Source organism: Aethalodelphis obliquidens, unplaced genomic scaffold, assembly GCF_003676395.1.
Source record: "Aethalodelphis obliquidens isolate GAN/ISIS:26980383/991018 unplaced genomic scaffold, ASM367639v1 scaffold11, whole genome shotgun sequence".
NCBI classification, from domain to species: Eukaryota; Metazoa; Chordata; class Mammalia; order Artiodactyla; family Delphinidae; genus Aethalodelphis; species Aethalodelphis obliquidens.
The window spans coordinates 1,889,005-1,906,760 of record NW_020837955.1 but is presented as its reverse complement, the minus strand read 5'-3'; the positions used below and the strand labels follow the sequence as shown (position 1 = coordinate 1,906,760).

General features: G+C 33.0%; 1 protein-coding gene and 1 pseudogene across 7 annotated transcripts in view; one reads left to right on the top strand and one right to left on the bottom strand.

The window, feature by feature from the left end:
• Positions 1–6,225: 6,225 nt before the first annotated feature.
• The window catches only part of IPMK (inositol polyphosphate multikinase), a 41,963-nt gene continuing 30,432 nt past the window's right edge, over positions 6,226–17,756 (bottom strand). For all 7 annotated transcript variants that reach the window (XM_027111872.1, XM_027111871.1, XM_027111875.1 and 4 more), the window contains 2 exons: positions 12,703–12,784; positions 6,226–11,464 (listed from right to left, as the gene is read on the bottom strand). In XM_027111872.1, coding sequence (XP_026967673.1) covers positions 10,842–11,464; positions 12,703–12,784 — 705 coding nt within the window. In that variant the 3' untranslated portion in view covers positions 6,226–10,841. The remainder of the gene's footprint in view (positions 11,465–12,702; positions 12,785–17,756) is intronic.
• Positions 15,225–16,095, top strand: LOC113623134 (40S ribosomal protein S27-like; annotated as a pseudogene).

Sequence of the window (17,756 nt, the reverse complement as noted above, 5' to 3'; positions counted from 1 at the left end):
CTTATGCTATGAGTGATGTACTTACTGCCACCAAGAGGGAAGAATCCAGATGGGGTATAGTCATGGAAAATTACTATCTTTCACGGATTTTGCTGAACATTTTTGCAATATTTTGAAATTCGATGTTCACCTTTAAAAATAAAGTTTTTCAATTATAAATACATATTCAAGAGAAAAATAAAACCAAAAGGAAAAATTCACTCATTTTCCAATACCCAAAGGTAACTATTCTTTCTATTTTTTGTGTATTTCTCCAGTCTTTTCTTTATAAAGTTAATTTCAGCAAGTGGGGGAACAAGTGGCCCCCCATCCCTGCTTCAATCAAATTTGTTAAGCATTTATCAGCTAAACATATTGAGGCTCCAATTAAACTCTCACTTGAAGAAAGAATGTCATTAATTTTTTAAATTAAACTTTAAAAAATTTATCTAGTAAGGGTTTTAGATAATCGTAGAAATTTTTAAGGTGACTTTAAATTATAAACCATAAATATTTTTAGCTGATTTAGTGATCCCATAGAAGAAAACAAGGAAACGTGAATCTGAGGATTTCAAGAACTCGAATAACAACTTGCTATCTACTTACACACCACTAGGTGGTACTTGCTGATTTTTCTTTTCCCTTTAAGATGGGTGTGTGTGTGTGTGTGTGTGTGTGTGTGTGTGTTTCCTGTGTGTGTGTGTGTGTGTGTGTGTGTGTGTGTGTGTGTGTGTGTGTGTGTGTGTGTGTGTGTGTGTGTGTGTGTGTTTCCTCTGTCTCATTAAGAACAGTGAAAAGAGTCCAATGAGCTTGAGGGAAATCTGAGGGGCGATTAAAAAGTTCTAAAACTGGATTGTGGTGATGGCTCAGAAATTTAAATCACAAATTTACTAAAACGGCTTGAATTGTACCTCAATAAAATGGTAAAAAGGGGAAAAAAAGCGAAAATAAACATTTCTATACATGGCATATCTTGAGAGCATTCATATACTTTGTATATTCATAAGAAAGCTCTCTGCTTAGCTACAAGTTAACATTTTTAATTCATTTCTATAATCTGAACCAATGTAATTAAGTATATATTTAAACTCTTTTCCTGTGTTATGTAGTAGTCTCAAATAGAAATGATCCAATATTTAGTTCTGGCTTTCAACATCTTCTTTAACATGCAGAGTATCTGCATGTTGCCCATAATGGACCTTGAAGGCATTATGTTGAGTGAAATAAGTCAGACAGAGAAAACAAATACCACCTGATCTTACTTATATGTGGAATTAAAAAAAAAAAAAAAGACCTCATAGACACAGAGAACAGATTGGTGATTGTCAGAGGTGGTGGGTCAGGGGCGCAAAATGGCTGAAGGGGGTCAAAAAGTACAAACTTCCAGTCATAAAATAAGTCATTCATGGGGATGTAATGTACAGCATGGCAACTATAGTTGATAATACTATATGCATTGGATATTTGAAATAAGTATTGCCTGAGAGTAGATTATAAAAAGTTCTCATCATACACAGAAAATAATTGTGTAATTATGTGTGGTGAGGGATACTAACTAAACTTATTGTGATGATCACTTCAAAATATATGCATATACAAATCATTATGCTATACACCTGAAACTAATATAATGTTGTATGTCAATCATATTTCAATTTAAAAAAAAGAGTAAGAGCCCATAAACCCACATTTTGAATTTGGATGATATTTTCAGCATTTGATTTGATTATAGATATTTTTTCTGTTTTGTTCAAGGAAAGAGGCAGAAATAACAATGATTCTGGAAATGACTACAGAACACGTAGTACCTCCTGGTCTAAGCTTATTTAGATGTGGGGGAACAAAAACAGTTGCCATGTACCATCAATATCTTCTTCTGTAAATGAAAGAAACTTTACAAAGCCTTTTGGAAGAATTACTATAAATAGTTTGAGAACATTGTGATACTTGAAGTTATTTGTAGATTTGTTGTGTGGAAGCTTCTGATATGTTATCTGCTATTTATGGTGTAATACAAAAATCATATTTCAAAGAGTGAGATACTTGAACCCTTTGTAAAAGCAAGGTCTCTACAAAAGCTATAAAAAATAAAAATTAAACAGCCAGGAAAAGCTACATAGCATATATTTGCGTAGTTACTGAGCACAAGTCTGATTAATCATCCCACTTAAGGTTATACAGAATTATCATAGACCTAGAAACTAGAAATTAGGGATAAACCCACTGACTGCTTTAGATATGTTAAGAATGACACTAATGTGTCATTCTTTTAAAAAGGCATTAATTTTATTTTCTCCAAGAAATATATTCAGAACAAATTTAAAGGGTAAGAACCATAATGGTATCTCCTCCAGGGAAAATGAATAGGAAATGCACAGGAAAGGGAAATAAGGAAGTAAACAGACATTCATTCTAAGAATTTTCACCCTTGCTGTTGTATTACATAATAACAGGGAAAAAAAAACAGTAGGGAGAAAATGACAATGAATGAATTGATGTGAAATTCTGACTTAGGGAAACTAAAGTCCAGCTAAACAGACAATAAAACAGCACATTCAAGTTCAAATACTATTTTAGAATTAAACAGCCTCTGTACCTAAAAACTGAACCAAAACTACTAGTTCAATTTTAAAAAATAGTTTTAATATCAACTGGTGAACTGGTGTCTATAATATGTAATAGAAAGTACTTTTTTGCATTATTTTTGCATAGAAACAGAAGAGTTTGCACACAATTGGAAGAAAATCAACTGACATTCAAGCTATTACCAAGGAAATTCATGAATAACACAAGATTGCTGAGGATACCAAACCACTCCCCAAATTATAACAACATAGTAATATAAATTGAGGATGTCATCAGAAAATCTACAAACAACAAATGCTGGAGGGGGTGTGGAGAAAAGGGAACCCTCTTGCATTGTTGGTAGAAATGTAAATTGATACAGCCACTATGGAGAACAGTATGGAGGTTCCTTAAAAAACTAAAAATAGAATTACCCTATGACCCAGCAATCCCACTACTGGGCATATACCCAGAGAAAACCATAATTCAAAAAGACACATGCACCCCACTGTTCATTGCAGCACTGTTTACAATAGGCAGGTCATGGAAGCAACCTAAATGCCCATCGACAGATGAATGGATAAAGAAGATGTGGTACACATATACAATGGAATATTACTCAGCCATAAAAAGGAACGAAATTGGGTCATTTGTAGAGACGTGGATGGACCTAGAGACTGTCATACAGAGTGAAGTCAGAAAGAGAAAAACAAATATCGTATATTAATGCATATATGTGAAATCTAGAAAAATGGTACAGATGAACTAGTTTGCAGGGCAGAAGTGGAGACACAGATGTAGAGAACAAACGTGTGGATACCAAGGGGAGAAAGTGGTGGTGGGGGGTGAATTGGGAGATTGGGATTGACATATATACACTAATATGTATAAAATAGATAACTAATAAGAACCTGATGTATAAAAATAAAATAAAATTCAAATTAAAAAATATATATATATATAAATTGAGGATGGCAACACTGTGAAACTGCCCAGTGGGTTCAACCTAGGGGAGGTCATGGGTGGAAGCTTCAATGAAATAAAAAAAAAAAGGAACAAGAAAAGAGATTTTAAAATTTGCATATGCTCCTTGCCCTTCTGCCCGATTTCATCACCAGAATTAAATATCCATTGTCTAACTTGATTCAATATTGCTTCCTGATGAAACCATGGACCATGATATGTTAAGACTCAGTTTCCTGGTGCCCTGTGTGAGCTGGCCTGAGATTGGAGTATGCTATTGATTGCATTGTGGCCTCCCAGCATCACGTCCTTCTGTAGTATCCTCCCACACTGACTCAGGATTTGGCAATAGTAGCAACCTTGACTCAAACAAGCTTGAAACCTGTTAGCATGTTTCAGCATCTTCTCTTGGACCCCTACTACCATTAAGAGAAAATACCTAAGCTAGCCTGACTAGACTAGCTCACAACCCATCCTCACTAGCCTCCACTCAGGTGACCTGCCAGTTGATTTTATCGATAGAAACCTAAGTCCAGCCAAGATCCCCAGAAAAACTCAACTGACTCGCAAATTCATACAAATAATAAAGAATGGTTGATTGTTTAAGCCACTTACATTTTGAGGTGTTATGCAGAAATAATTGCTGACAGAGTGGTCAGGCTACCATAACTTAGACTGTCCTCTCTGCCTCAAGCATAACCTAGATGGATTAGGGTCAATCATACTAGGGAGTGAAAAATGGAAGTTAAGACTGATGAAAACTAAAAGTTATGATATTATGGTTTCTTTACAAATTTAAAAAAACAAGGATATTTGAATTATAAGCTGTAAGTTAAGCCTATACATTTAACTTAAGTTTATATTCTTCAAAATGTATGTGATACTCTTTATTCTTCCATAGACTAACATGTGTCCACATGGTGCTTCCACATTCATCACCTTTTTTGTGCCCATCCCAAAGTAGTTTGTCAAATTATATTAACTTAATAACAATTTAAACTAACTTCTCTTAGAAACACACAGATCTGACTTTAAAATATTTCAGAGTATCTAAACCAATCGTATCATGTCATTTATGCCTAAAGCATCTCTAGAATGTTGTTAGATGGCAAGTACAACATAATTAACAAGCATATGCAGAAATATTTCTTTCAGTTGGCAAAGTAGTCAACATTCACATACAAGTAATAGAAAATGACAAGTCTATTACTACAGAATTCTTAACACCTGTTACCAAAGGAAGGTTTAATGGTCTGTCTCGCATAGCTAATGAACTTTTCTTCCAATTGAGAATGGCCATATTACCTTGAACCATTGCTGGCTGTATTTTCGCACATTGTAAACCCACTTCTTTCTCAGCACTCTCCTGGCTTTCAAACAGCTCTGTTCCTTGGATCAAAGTAATCCAAGTTCCACTACACACTCCACCCCCCAAAAAATCTTTTAGAAAACACTGCTATTCAAAGTGTGGTCCATGAACCACGAGCATCATAGACCCCTCACAAGCCTGCAGAATCAGAATCTGCATTTTTAACAAGATCCCCAAGTGATTACTTTCACTCTTAATTATACTATTATTTTCACTTATTATTTCATTTCAGGTTTTATTTAGTTCCTATACTTAGCCCTAACTTGGAGACTATGGCAACGGGATTCCCTGTTATTTTCAGCAGTTAGGCAGCCAGTCTTTTTTTTTTTTTTTTTTCCTTCCTTAGGCAGCCTGTCTTAAAAAGGAAGAAACTACAGTTGACCCTTGAACAACAATGGTTTCAACTGGATGAGTCCACTTATATACAGTTTTTAGATAAATATACAGTAGGCCCTCTGTATCTGCAGATTTGAAACCCATGGATATGGACTGCTGACTGTACTAGCTATTTTATATGAGGGACTTGAGCACCCATGGATCTTGGTATAGGTGGGGGCCCCTGGAACTAATCCCCTGTGGATACTGAGGGAGTGTACTTCACACAGAACTGCTCCTCCCCACAGTTCACAGCAGCAGCATAAAAGAGTAACGCCATACCACCTCTGAGAGCTCTGACTCACAACTGCTGTGAGTCTGTGAATTGTTCACCTCCTTACATGCTATTCAAAACTGATTCCCCTCTCCATCCCTGCTGGATATTGGTAAGTATACAACATAGCCCCAATAACATTTTTCCCACATTTACATGGTTTTCTTCTACCAGACAGCACATATCTCGAGGACAAGTACTAGATCCCTTATTCAACTTTTTAAAATCTCCAAAGGCCAAATACACTGCCTGATAAGGCATAGGTAGGTATTGGACTGTGCTCTTTCTTTTTAATTAATGAATGGGAAAAAAAAAAAAACTTGGTCACTAATTAAGTAACTGATTCATGTAAAATACAAACAAAAATATCTTACCTATTCCTGGTGTTTTTAAATTACAGTATATATTTTCACAGCCAAGTCAACTTGTTTCTCCTATAGTCTACTTCTCCTACTAGATTGATTCCAAAGATTTTAGACTATGATAGAAAAAATAAATATTCAAACAAAATAGTTTACATACTTTTTTCATTTCCAATGCATATGCTTCTTTCCATTAACATCCCGTCTTAATCATCTTTGAATCTCTAATGATCCCTATAGTTTTTGGTATATAACATGTACTCAAATATTTGTTGAATGAACAAGTTATTTTCAAACTACTGTGAGTTTGTTAGCATACTACAATTAATGAAAAAAGCTCCAATGCAAAACATTTTAATAGGCTGTCAAATATACAGTAATTAGAATTATCTAAATATCACTTATATAAAAATCAGTATATCACATTAGATGATTCTATAAAATAAAAACACAAATCACACATTGACAACAACCCCTGCAGTCCAAGAACCCCCCCCATCAATAGTACAAATTACAAACACGTTTTTTAAAAAGACATTGTTTAGACATTTAAACCAAAGTAACTTTGACTAAATACATTCATTCATCAAGTACAATAAATTTAGCATAGTCACTAATAACACACAATTTTAGGTGCAATTTCACATGCTTTCATATATCTTCCAGTTCAATTCCCACAGTAAAGTGTCTTTGTGCACACCATATCCATTTATATGCAGGTGCATCATACATCATACTTAAGACTATTTCACTTCATAATTAAACGTGTTAATATATATTGTAAGTGAATACCAGGCCAAAATTTAACCTCAGTGATGACAAATTTAACAATTAAAAATGTTCTTTACAGTATATTCTAATTTGTTTAATCGCATGAGTACTATTTCCTCTTACTAAACACTATCAAAATAAGTAATAAGAATTTAAATATTAACTCCAGAAACATGGAGACTCCAACCTTCTTAAAATATTAACAAGCATTTTAAGTAACAATACAATCATACTGTAAGTCAAAAAAGTAATTTCATATTCATTGCCAAATTTAAAATACAAATGATTTGAAGATTGAGCCCTAAAATATTTGCAGTAAATTGTAAAGTACAATTTTTAAAATGTGCAGTAATTTGCTTGTGAATATGTAATGGAATGTTTTTCACAGTAATGTTATGTTAAAACACTATTCTACATGAACAGTCTAAGTAAACGTACCTTTACCACCAAAAGTGAAAAATTAAGGCCTTCTAATGCTATCTATAATTATTACCTGACTCAAATGTCAAATAGAGGTTACAATGCTGCAAAGTATTATTTTTAACCTCTTTAACATATTGTTAGTTGCTTCACCTCAACTCAATTATTGCCTTATCTTTACACAAAGTTGAATGCTAGTTAACTTTATTATCTTTAAATAAGCATTTCTCCATATCTCTATTTTAATTTAGCCCCCAACCCACCCCCATCTAGAGAGAATGCTGGAAACGGTAAGGGCTTTGCCTGATTGCATCACAACTATATTCAGGGGTTAAAAATGTCACATTTATATTTTTGAATGAACTAAGATGCCTGGCCTCCATACACAACATGACTTGTTTTCCTAAAGCATGAATAGACAATTGCAACCTCTTTACATGACCAAATTGACTTTTTTTAATTGAAGTCTAGGCTATGAAGACATTACAGGATGTAATGGAAGGATAACCAAGGCTACAAATATATCAAATCAAGGTTAAAGGCACTGGATAAGGAAGATTATTACAAAGCATTGTAAACAATTTTTAAAGCAAATCAAGTTTTAAAGTATCAAATGCCAAACTACTAAGAGCAAATAGTACTAAACTGATGACAATGCTTTAAAATAGTGGACAAAATTTCTGTAATTTCACAAATAAGATTCTTTCATTGTTCTACCATTTTCTTTCATCCTACATAATCTTTAATATTCCAAGTCCCAGAAACAAATATGTTTCCAGTTGCATGAAACAAGAAAATGGCAACTGAGATATCTCTGAAAATTAATTCTACCTTCTCAAGTTACATTATTAATTTGATGTGTATACGGTATAGAGATATGAAGAACATCATCTTGGAAATCATAAAATAGTAAATTATACTCAATTAAAATCATAAAAAAAGATCTTATTCAGTTGAACACAATCTAAAGCCCCACAACAGCAAATTGTAGTGTAAAGAGGCATAGTAAGTACAATTTCCAGACACATAAAACAAATAACGAATACTGAGTTGAAAATACCACATGCTCCATGTTACAGTCATTTAATACACACATTTTCACAACTGTTTCTTGAAAAACTATTCAGATAAAATATTTAGCATTTATTATCAATTTTAATTTATTTGAATCTATGTAACTTCATCCATATTAAAATATCAATTAATGTAAATACTTTATTATAAAACTATTGTACAATTTAAATTTTTATTAGAGAAATGTATTATTCACTATCCACAATTTCTTAAAGTCCTTTTCATGAGTGCATTCCATAAGAAATACACTAAAATCATTTATATTTCCTAGGGGGAAAAAACTACGGTAATCCTATTAACCCAAACTATATCCTTATTATTATTTCTTGAACATTTAAATGTTTAAATATGCTTGGTGAATAGTGATCATTCATCCCCACAGTGGTAAATTTTAGCATAATGTTAAATGACTGGACTAGACAGTAAAATAGTCACATGTAGATAACGCAAATAGATGCTTGTTGTTACATGTAAGCTTACTTATAAAGTAACATAAAATGGGCATTGGATAACAGTGAAAAAAATGTAAACAAACAGAATTAAATGTGAATCTCTTCCCTGAAGAACAAAAGATAAAAGTGTTTCTTGTTTTATTAAAACAAAACATTATCTACTGTATCAAAAAGGTAAGACACTGATTATACAAAACTAAATTTCCAAATATGGATAAAGAAAATATGGAACTGATTCACACTTTATTGAGCTAAAATGCACAAAAAATCTGATAATAATTAAATTTATTAAATTCATTGTACATATAGGTTGATACCACCCCATACAAAAAAAAAAAGTCTCTTGTTTTGTTAAGATTCAAAATAGTGTTTAAATTATATGAGCTTAAGATTTATTGAACCACTATCCAAATAACAACAACAACAAAAGTCTACACTGTGGGACAAAAAAAGTAAAACTAAAAAATTTCTGTTAACTATGACTTGAACTTCATCCCCACAAAAAAACCTACGGCAATACCCATTTAGGCAGCAGAGAAAAATACGAAGTCCTTATGGAAAATACCTACACTGACTCTAAATAAAAAATTTTAAATAATCAAATTTTGCTATAACAAATGCATATGAATTTTAAAGGTATTCAGGCCTAATAAATTTACTAAGCACAGAATCCATAGGGCATCTGTTACTTTTTTTTGTGCTCAGATACTTGCAAAAGTACACTCAGAGAGGGTTGGGAAGGTGAGATAAACATAAAATTGTGATGCTTTCCTTCACACTAAAAGAAGGCCCTTGAATTTAAAAGTTTAATTTGCAATTTTGGGGGGAAAACAGTCTAACAGTTCACAAGTCTAAAACAATTTCCAGGAATATGGCAGAACTGTTAACTACTTAGATGTTTTATTAGTGAATCAAAGTGCAAGTAATGAAAACATAAACATTTAACATATTTGCAAATTTAATTTCAAAGTTCTGAATGTTTCCAATAACAAATAACTAGTTATTTTTTAAAAGGGGTGGATGTGAAACAGAGATAATACTTACAAATCTAATTTTTCCAAGAAAAATAGTACTGCCCCCCCTTCCATGAAGTTAAATTATAATTTCTCTCTTGAATATGATATACAACTGTTTTAAGTAAGAATGAAACAGAAGCATGAATTTAGACATGTACTAAACTCTGTATGACGTACTAATATACACACAGTATTTTTGATAACACTCACAATACTGGATGTTGTCCTTCACTGCTTATTAGAATTCTGAGAAACACTTTTTAGCAACATATACTCATACCACTGCTTAACTAAATGGGGACATATAAATACATGAATTGTAAAAGAAAAAAACTCTCAAAAGTTATTTAAAGGAGAAATAAGAAGAAGAGTTTCAATCATCCACCTTTTTGAAGCTGCAGTAAAAGGTATTATATGGTTTATAATACTTGTCACAATGTAGTAAAATTCCAATTTTCCCATAAAGATTTTAAAAGAAAAACATTTTGTTCCTTGCAAATAACTTCTCTCTTCCCTAACCTTGGCAAGACTAATTATTAGTGCCCTTAATGTCAAGACTTTTGTTGTTGTTGTCCATTTCAATGATCTTTTTCAAGAAGTATTTTGAAATATGTATATAAATGGAAATTAAAGTGAAAATCTGCTTTTGGAATACAATGATTCTAAACCATTTTACTTCTAAGAAGAACCTTTTGATATGCTGGTCTGAACTTTTAATATAAAACCGAAACAGTACTTATTTCTGTAGAATTTTCTCCAGTTTTAATAACTTCATACATAGCAATACTAAGGATATCAACCTGTGCTTTCTAGATTTTTGAAAGTGTTCTAATAATGTAATGAGTTTAGATATGGCTCATTGTTAAGGATGGGTGGACAGAGATTTCACAATAAATTGGCTACAGAAAGCTAACTAAACTTGTAATGACTGAATAATGGTTTGCATTTTGCTTAAGCCAAATAGATGTTTAAGTCACGTACCACCACATTCCCTGCTTAACATTCCTAAGTTTCTTTATTCTTTATAGTTTTCTAAAGAACAAATAATTAGTTTTCCTGAGTAAGATTATAAAAAAGTTAACCCTTCTACCAAAAGTATAAAGACAAATAAAATGTAGACTCACAATACAAATTTTTTACACAGCATTACAAGTGCAGAGTTATTAACTGCTGCTCTTCATTATGATTGCCCCACCCCTTTAAAAGATTGCAGCAAAGGATTCAATTGTCTAAAATACTCTGCAGTACAGTAATTAAATGCTTTAGCCCATAAACATATCCCTCATCTACTGTGTTGCTAGGGAACACATGAGCAAAGTCTATCATTCGCACTTCTACTTCCGCAATCTCTTGACAACCAGTGGGAAGATGGTAGAAGACTTTTTCCAGTTGGGAAAGTACGTTTCCGTTTAAATGTTCCTGTGACATGCTTTTCCACCCATTGTCTTGCTCTATATTTTCAACTTTCAACGAAGTCTGACTGTGATGCTTTTTTGAATACATTTTTCTGTGGCGAGCATACATTTTGGACAAGCTTTTGCCCACTGAAGCCTCTATTTTTCCATTCGCTGTGGAACTTAACACATGAAAGTTATTATTGTACTCTAGTACATCTGTGTCTGAGAGCTGTCCTTTGGACAAAAACTTTTCTGCTAAAGTTCTGTCATTCAATTTTGCAGTAGTTGGCTGAGATGAACCTTCATAAACAAACAGTAATGAACTTGCATAAAAGTTAAGCTGCTTCTGGCTTTTAAACCACTGCAGAATATTCTCAATCTTCTGAATACTGGCAGCAATAGCATCTTTTCTTAAGCAGAATCCATTATGAAAAAAACGGGAGACTCCTATAAAAAGGAAAATACTAGCATTATATTGAAATTATGAAATAACTATCACTTGGGAAGTAATCTCATCTTAGATACAATTCTTTAATTTTCTCCCATCAGCCCCTGCAATTAAGTGAACAGATAAGAATTCTAGTCAAACACAAAGTCTTAGAACTCAACTTAATTTCTGGTGAAGATGTTCTTGCTAGAAAACATATAAATGACACATATGTAACATGAAATACCTTATTTAGACAAAAAATTTACTACAGGTAGACTGCTAGTTTAGTGCTCTCTCTATACATTCTCTTAAGGAACAGGATTCCAAGATTTGCTTCATTTGCTATGAGGAATTTTACAGTAAGATTACATATTTGTTAGAATCACATTCAAGAACTAATCTAGAACCTTGAGTCAAATCATAACCATTTTTAATGATGTCAACAGCCCGTTACCAAAATACCAAACCATAACTGTACTTAATTTATGTTCTTGAAAATATTTATTAAATCAGTCTTTTCACAAAAGTTGAGCTCACTTTGGGGACTAGTACTACTCCAAGTTGAGTATGTTATTCAAAATTGAGACGTTTACATGTTTTAACCTATCAGATTAGGCCTCTTATAAAATTATTTATGCATATTTTATCATATTGGGGAATTTATGGATACATGTAATTAAATTTTGCTGTTCCCCTACTTCGGGACAGAAACTGCTAAAAAATAGTCATATTAGCCTGATAAATATTTTAATAAAGAGCCAATCTGGGGATTTCCCTGGCAATCCAGTGGTTAGGGCTCCATGCTTCCACTGCAGGGGACATGGGTTTGATTCCTGGTCAGGGAAATAAGATCCCACAATCTGTACAGCATGGCCAAAAACAACAGCCAATCTGAATATTAGCTTGCTATTGGTTAAGTATACCAAGGCAAATACTAATTGTTAAGGGCACACTATAGATGATTATTTTGTATACATAAAATAAAAATTCTTCAAACTATTTACATCACTCTTAAGTTCTGCCCCATCTTGGATAGAGCTAATAATAAACTTTAAAAGAATATTATTTCTGGAAATCTGTGCTATCACTGCTTTTATAATATCTTGGCCATAAATATTTTAGAAGCATATATGTTAAGACTTTATTGTGAACTGAATCATTATACCAAAGGAGAATTAAAACTGAAATCACTTTAGAATTATTTTGATAACTGTGTAGTAATAAAAGCAGTAAAGTATGGTTTTTCAATCCTTACCATCCTTTAGAGTTTCTTTTGTTAAGCTTCTTCCATAGTGCTGGTTTTGTGTCTCATAGCTATCAGAATGAACATGATAAACCTGTCAGAAAAAAGCACTGAATATTAAACACTAATACTCCTTGACCCAGGGCTGGGAGTGAGGAGCAGTGGACGGAATCCCAGCAATGCAAGGATGGTTAAAGATGGGAAGATCTACCCATATAATTCATTCTAATGGAGTTAAGATGAAAAAAAAAAATCATATTGTCTTATCATGCTGAAAAGGCATTTAGCAAATTTACATCCACTATCAATGAAAACTCTTTAAAAAGACAGATGAGTACTTCCAATATGAAAAGAATTATCCATCTCAATCCACCAAAAGTTAGCCTCAAGTTTAAAGTAGAAATAAGGAAGCATCTGTCCTAAAATACAAGAAACTTCCACAAAAAGTACTTTACCACAATGTGTTTTATCATCATTATTACCTAATATTGTTCTGGAGTTTCTAGCAAATGCAAATAGATAAGAGAAAGAAATAAGAGGCATAATAATTTGAAAAGGCGGCAACAAAAATATTACTCTTTGTAGATAATGGTTGTATATTGGAAAATCAATTTAAAAACTAACAAAAACAATAAAAACTTGAAATGGTGACAGTACAAATTAGTAAACAGAAAATAAGCTTTCATATATACAAACAACTGGCTAGAAAATGTAATGAAAGACCCTACTTACAAATCAAATAAAAAAGAAATAAAACATAGGAATAAACTAAAAAAGCCTAAGATCTATATAAAGACATCTTTAAAACACCCCTAAGATATACACATAAACACATACCCATGTTCTCAGAAAGGAAGATTCAACATCATAAAAGATATAATTAATCTAGAAGTAAAATCAGATTATAATAAAACACCAACAATTATTTTAATCATATAAGCTAATTTTAAAGTTCATATAGAAAATCAAGAATTGCTAAGGAAAATCCAAATAAGATCAGTAAGGAGGGACTAACCTTGCCATCCTACTAGATATTAAAACATATTTTATTTATACTTTTTCCAACTTTATTGAGGAATAAATTACAAGTATAATTGTATATACTTAAAGTATACAATGTGATTATTTGGTATACATATACATTGTGGAATGATTACTAAGATCAAGAAAATAAACACATGCATCATCTCATACAGTTAACTCATTTTTAGTGTACGTATGCAGTGTATATATGCAGTGAGAATGCTTAAAACCTACTCTCAGCCAATTTCAAGTATACAATATCATATTAACTATAGTCACCATGCTATACATTAGTTCCTCAGAACTTATTCATCTTATAACTGAAAGTTTGTACCCTCTGACCTACATCTCCCCATTTCCCCCTTCCCTAAATCCCTGGAAACCCCCATTCTATTCTGTTTCTATGAGATCAGCTTTGTCTTTTGGGTTTCTTTTTTTGACTCCACGTATAAGTGCTACCACACAGTATCTGTCTTTCTTTGGCTGGCTTATTGCATTTAGCACAATGCCCTCTGGTTTCATCCATATTTCCTTCTTTCTCATGGCTGAATGATATTCCATTGTTTAAAGAGGCACATCTTCTTTATCCATTTATCTGTAGACAAACACTTAGGTTGTTTCCATATCTTGGCTATCGTGAATATTGCTGCAATGAACATAGGAGTGCAGATATCTCTTTGGGATAGTAATTCCATTAAAACGTACTTTAAAGTCAAAAACATGAGAAGCTTGTATGTGATAATGGTATTTTAAACCAGTAGAAAAAGATGGATTATTATTAAATGGTGTTAGTATGATTAACTAGTGATCTGGAAAAAATAGGTTTTATTTATAACTTATACCAGGATAAATTCCAAATACATCAAAGATCAAAATGAGCAAAATAAAATGCCTCCCCACCCCAAGATAGAAGAATCCTTGAATAACTAATAACTAGGGAAGGCATTTCCAACTAAAACTCAAAAATTTCTACCACATACAATATGTTTTTTAAAATGTTCATAGTGTTTTTGCCATTCAGAAATTGAAAGACAAACAGAGAAAAGGTATTTGAAATTTATATGATGAACAAAGGGCATGTTTACTCTTATGGGAAAATGAACAACATATCTGAAGAGTTCACTGAAATCAAACAGCTCTTAAACATACCAGGAACACAGCCTACCCCAAAATTGTGGCAACCAAAAATGCCTCCAGACACTGCCAAATGACTCCCTGGGGAATAAAACTGCCCCTGGTTCAAAACCACTGCTCTAGATATCAGGCAGACTGCCAATATCTACCACAATTATAAACGCATACAAGCTCAGCAATTCCCCTCTAGGAGCTTATCCCATAAATACCCTAGCACACTGGTGGAATGAGGTAGATCTCCGGTTAGTCATTTGTAACATTACTTGTAAGAGCAAAAGACTGGAAACAAGTCAAAGGATCCATCAAAGTAAAATGGTTAAACTATAATACTGTGCCACTATGGAAAAATCTTCATGATATGTTAAACAAAAAAAAAAAGGCAAGATACAGAACAGTGTTCAAAGTAGGTAGGTTTTGCAATAAAGGAATACATATATGCAGCATTTACTTGTATATGTTTAAAATACTTCTGGAAGGATACACTGGAGAAAAAAATCACTATAATATAGTATCCTGTGTGCAAAGTGACTTCTCACTGTATATATTTCTATACTTTTTGGAGCTTGAGCCATATAACAATGTAGCTCATCAAATTTTAATTAAATATTTTTAAGAAGCATTAAGAATACATTGCTTTAGGGACTTCCCTGCTGGTCCACGTACTCCCATGCAGGCGACCCGAATTTGATCCCTGGTCAGGGAATTAGATCCCACATGCCACAACTAAAGATCCCATGTGTGCCACAACTCAGACCCGGCAAAGCCAAATAAATAAATAAATATTTAAAAAAAGAAGAAAAAGAATACACTGCTTTAGAAACTGATATTTTATAACTTTCAGTCTGATATGGCTAATTACCATCTATCTCAAATGCTTCACTTTATTCAAAAAGTTAAATTAGCTTTCCGACAGTGACGACCTCCCCACGAGAACATGCCTCTAGCAAAGGATCTCCTTCATCCCTCTCCAGAAGAGGAGAAGAGGAAACACAAGAAGTGCCTGATGCAGAGCCCCAATTCCTATTTCATGGATGTGAAATGCCCAGGATGCTATAAAATCACCACCGTCTTTAGCCATGCACAAACAGTAGTTTTGTGTGTTGGCTGCTCCACTGTCCTCTGCTAGCCCACAGGAGGAAAAGCAAGGCTTACAGAAGGGTGCTCTTTCAGATGGAAGCAGCACTAAAAGCCCCTGGAATCAAGATGAATGGGAAACCATCCCAATAAACACATTTTAGATAAAAAAAAGTTAAATTAGAACCGTGTTCTTACACCCACTTACAGCCTATTAAAGAAAGATAATTTATCTTGAACAAAGTGTTACTATGAATAGAAGAAAGCATTTCATAAATACCAAAATTACATTTGACTACAAGAAAAACTATTTTTATAAGAACAGTTAATCATAACCAAAATGTGTTTAAAAAAATATACTCATGTTCTCTATGCACAGAAATATGTGTAAAAGAGGATTTTCAAAGTGACAGAGGTATTAACTAATGCTATGTGGCAATCATATGGCAATATACAAATGTAACAAATCAATATGTTGTACAACTCAATGTTATATATCATTTATGTTGCAATAAAAAAGGATGAAATTGAGAAATTAATAATCTGAGGAAATATATTAAATAGACACAAAAAACAAGTGAGAAGAATTTTCAAATACCCGGTCATGTAAACTAAAAACTAGGAAATGTACCAAAAAAGAGGATTCTCAAAATTGTCACCATTCTACTATTCAGGGATGTATTTTCTAAGCTAAGTTAGATTTCACATATGAAAAATCTAAATTTCACAAATAGACTAAAGCTAATCAGTTTCAGTGGGACTCCTTTATTGATATTCTCTCTTCCTTTATTTACTTATTTTTATTTATTCATTTATTTTTTTATTGAAGTATAGTTGATTTACAATGCTGTATTAATTTCAGGCATCTCTATTTACTTCTACTTTACTAGTTAAAGCTAGAATATAAAGAGGTCTGAGAATTTCTTCAGTCTCTACCAGTCCAGTCTTGGTCAATCACAAAGATATCTGTAAATCAAAAATTACAGGGCTTCCCTGGTGGCGCAGTGGTTGAGAGTCTGCCTGCGACGCGGGTTCGTGCCCCGGTCTGGGAAGATCCCACCTGCCGCGGAGCGGCTGGGCCCGTGAGCCATGACCACTGGGCCTGCGCGTCCGGGGCCTGTGCTCCACAACGGGAGAGGCCACAGCAGTGAGAGGCCCGCGTACCTCAAAAAAAAAAAAAAAAAGTTACAGTACCACCTTGAAAATATTTTTAACGGAATGGTAAGCTGGAAGACATGAGTAGGACAGAATAACAAGCAAAAAAAGGCTCCAGCACTTCCTGGATCATATGAGTTGCTTATTTTACAGGAACTCATGTCAGGAGCAAACCAATTCAAATATCTTTAGCAAAACACATTTCCTATTAACTCAAATCCTATTAATGGAAAAAAGGAATTTGAAGGGTTACTGTTATCCACTATTATAGAGGAAAAAAAGGTATACAAAAAAAGAGTCCGATTTTTAGACAATGTGATAACTAAAGATAAAAAGAGAAGAATCTTTTCCCCCAGTAATTAGGAATCGGTGATTAAGAAACGTGACTTCTCTCTTAAGTGCAAATATTTCTTTGTCAAAAATTTAAGTTATTGCCAAAAATATACTGGAACATCCAAAATTAAATCATCTAAAATCTTGAATCACAAGTTTTAAAGAACTTTCAGGTAAATTTCTACAAACTGTATTTCAATTACCTGTGGTTAATAAATATAATAAACCCCTACAGTTATATAGCATGTGTTTTCCGAGTCAATACAAAACTGGAAAATTAAACAACCATTCAAATAGTTAACCCAAAAGGATGCTATGTCAAAAAGCCAGGAAGTCCCAAAGCAAGC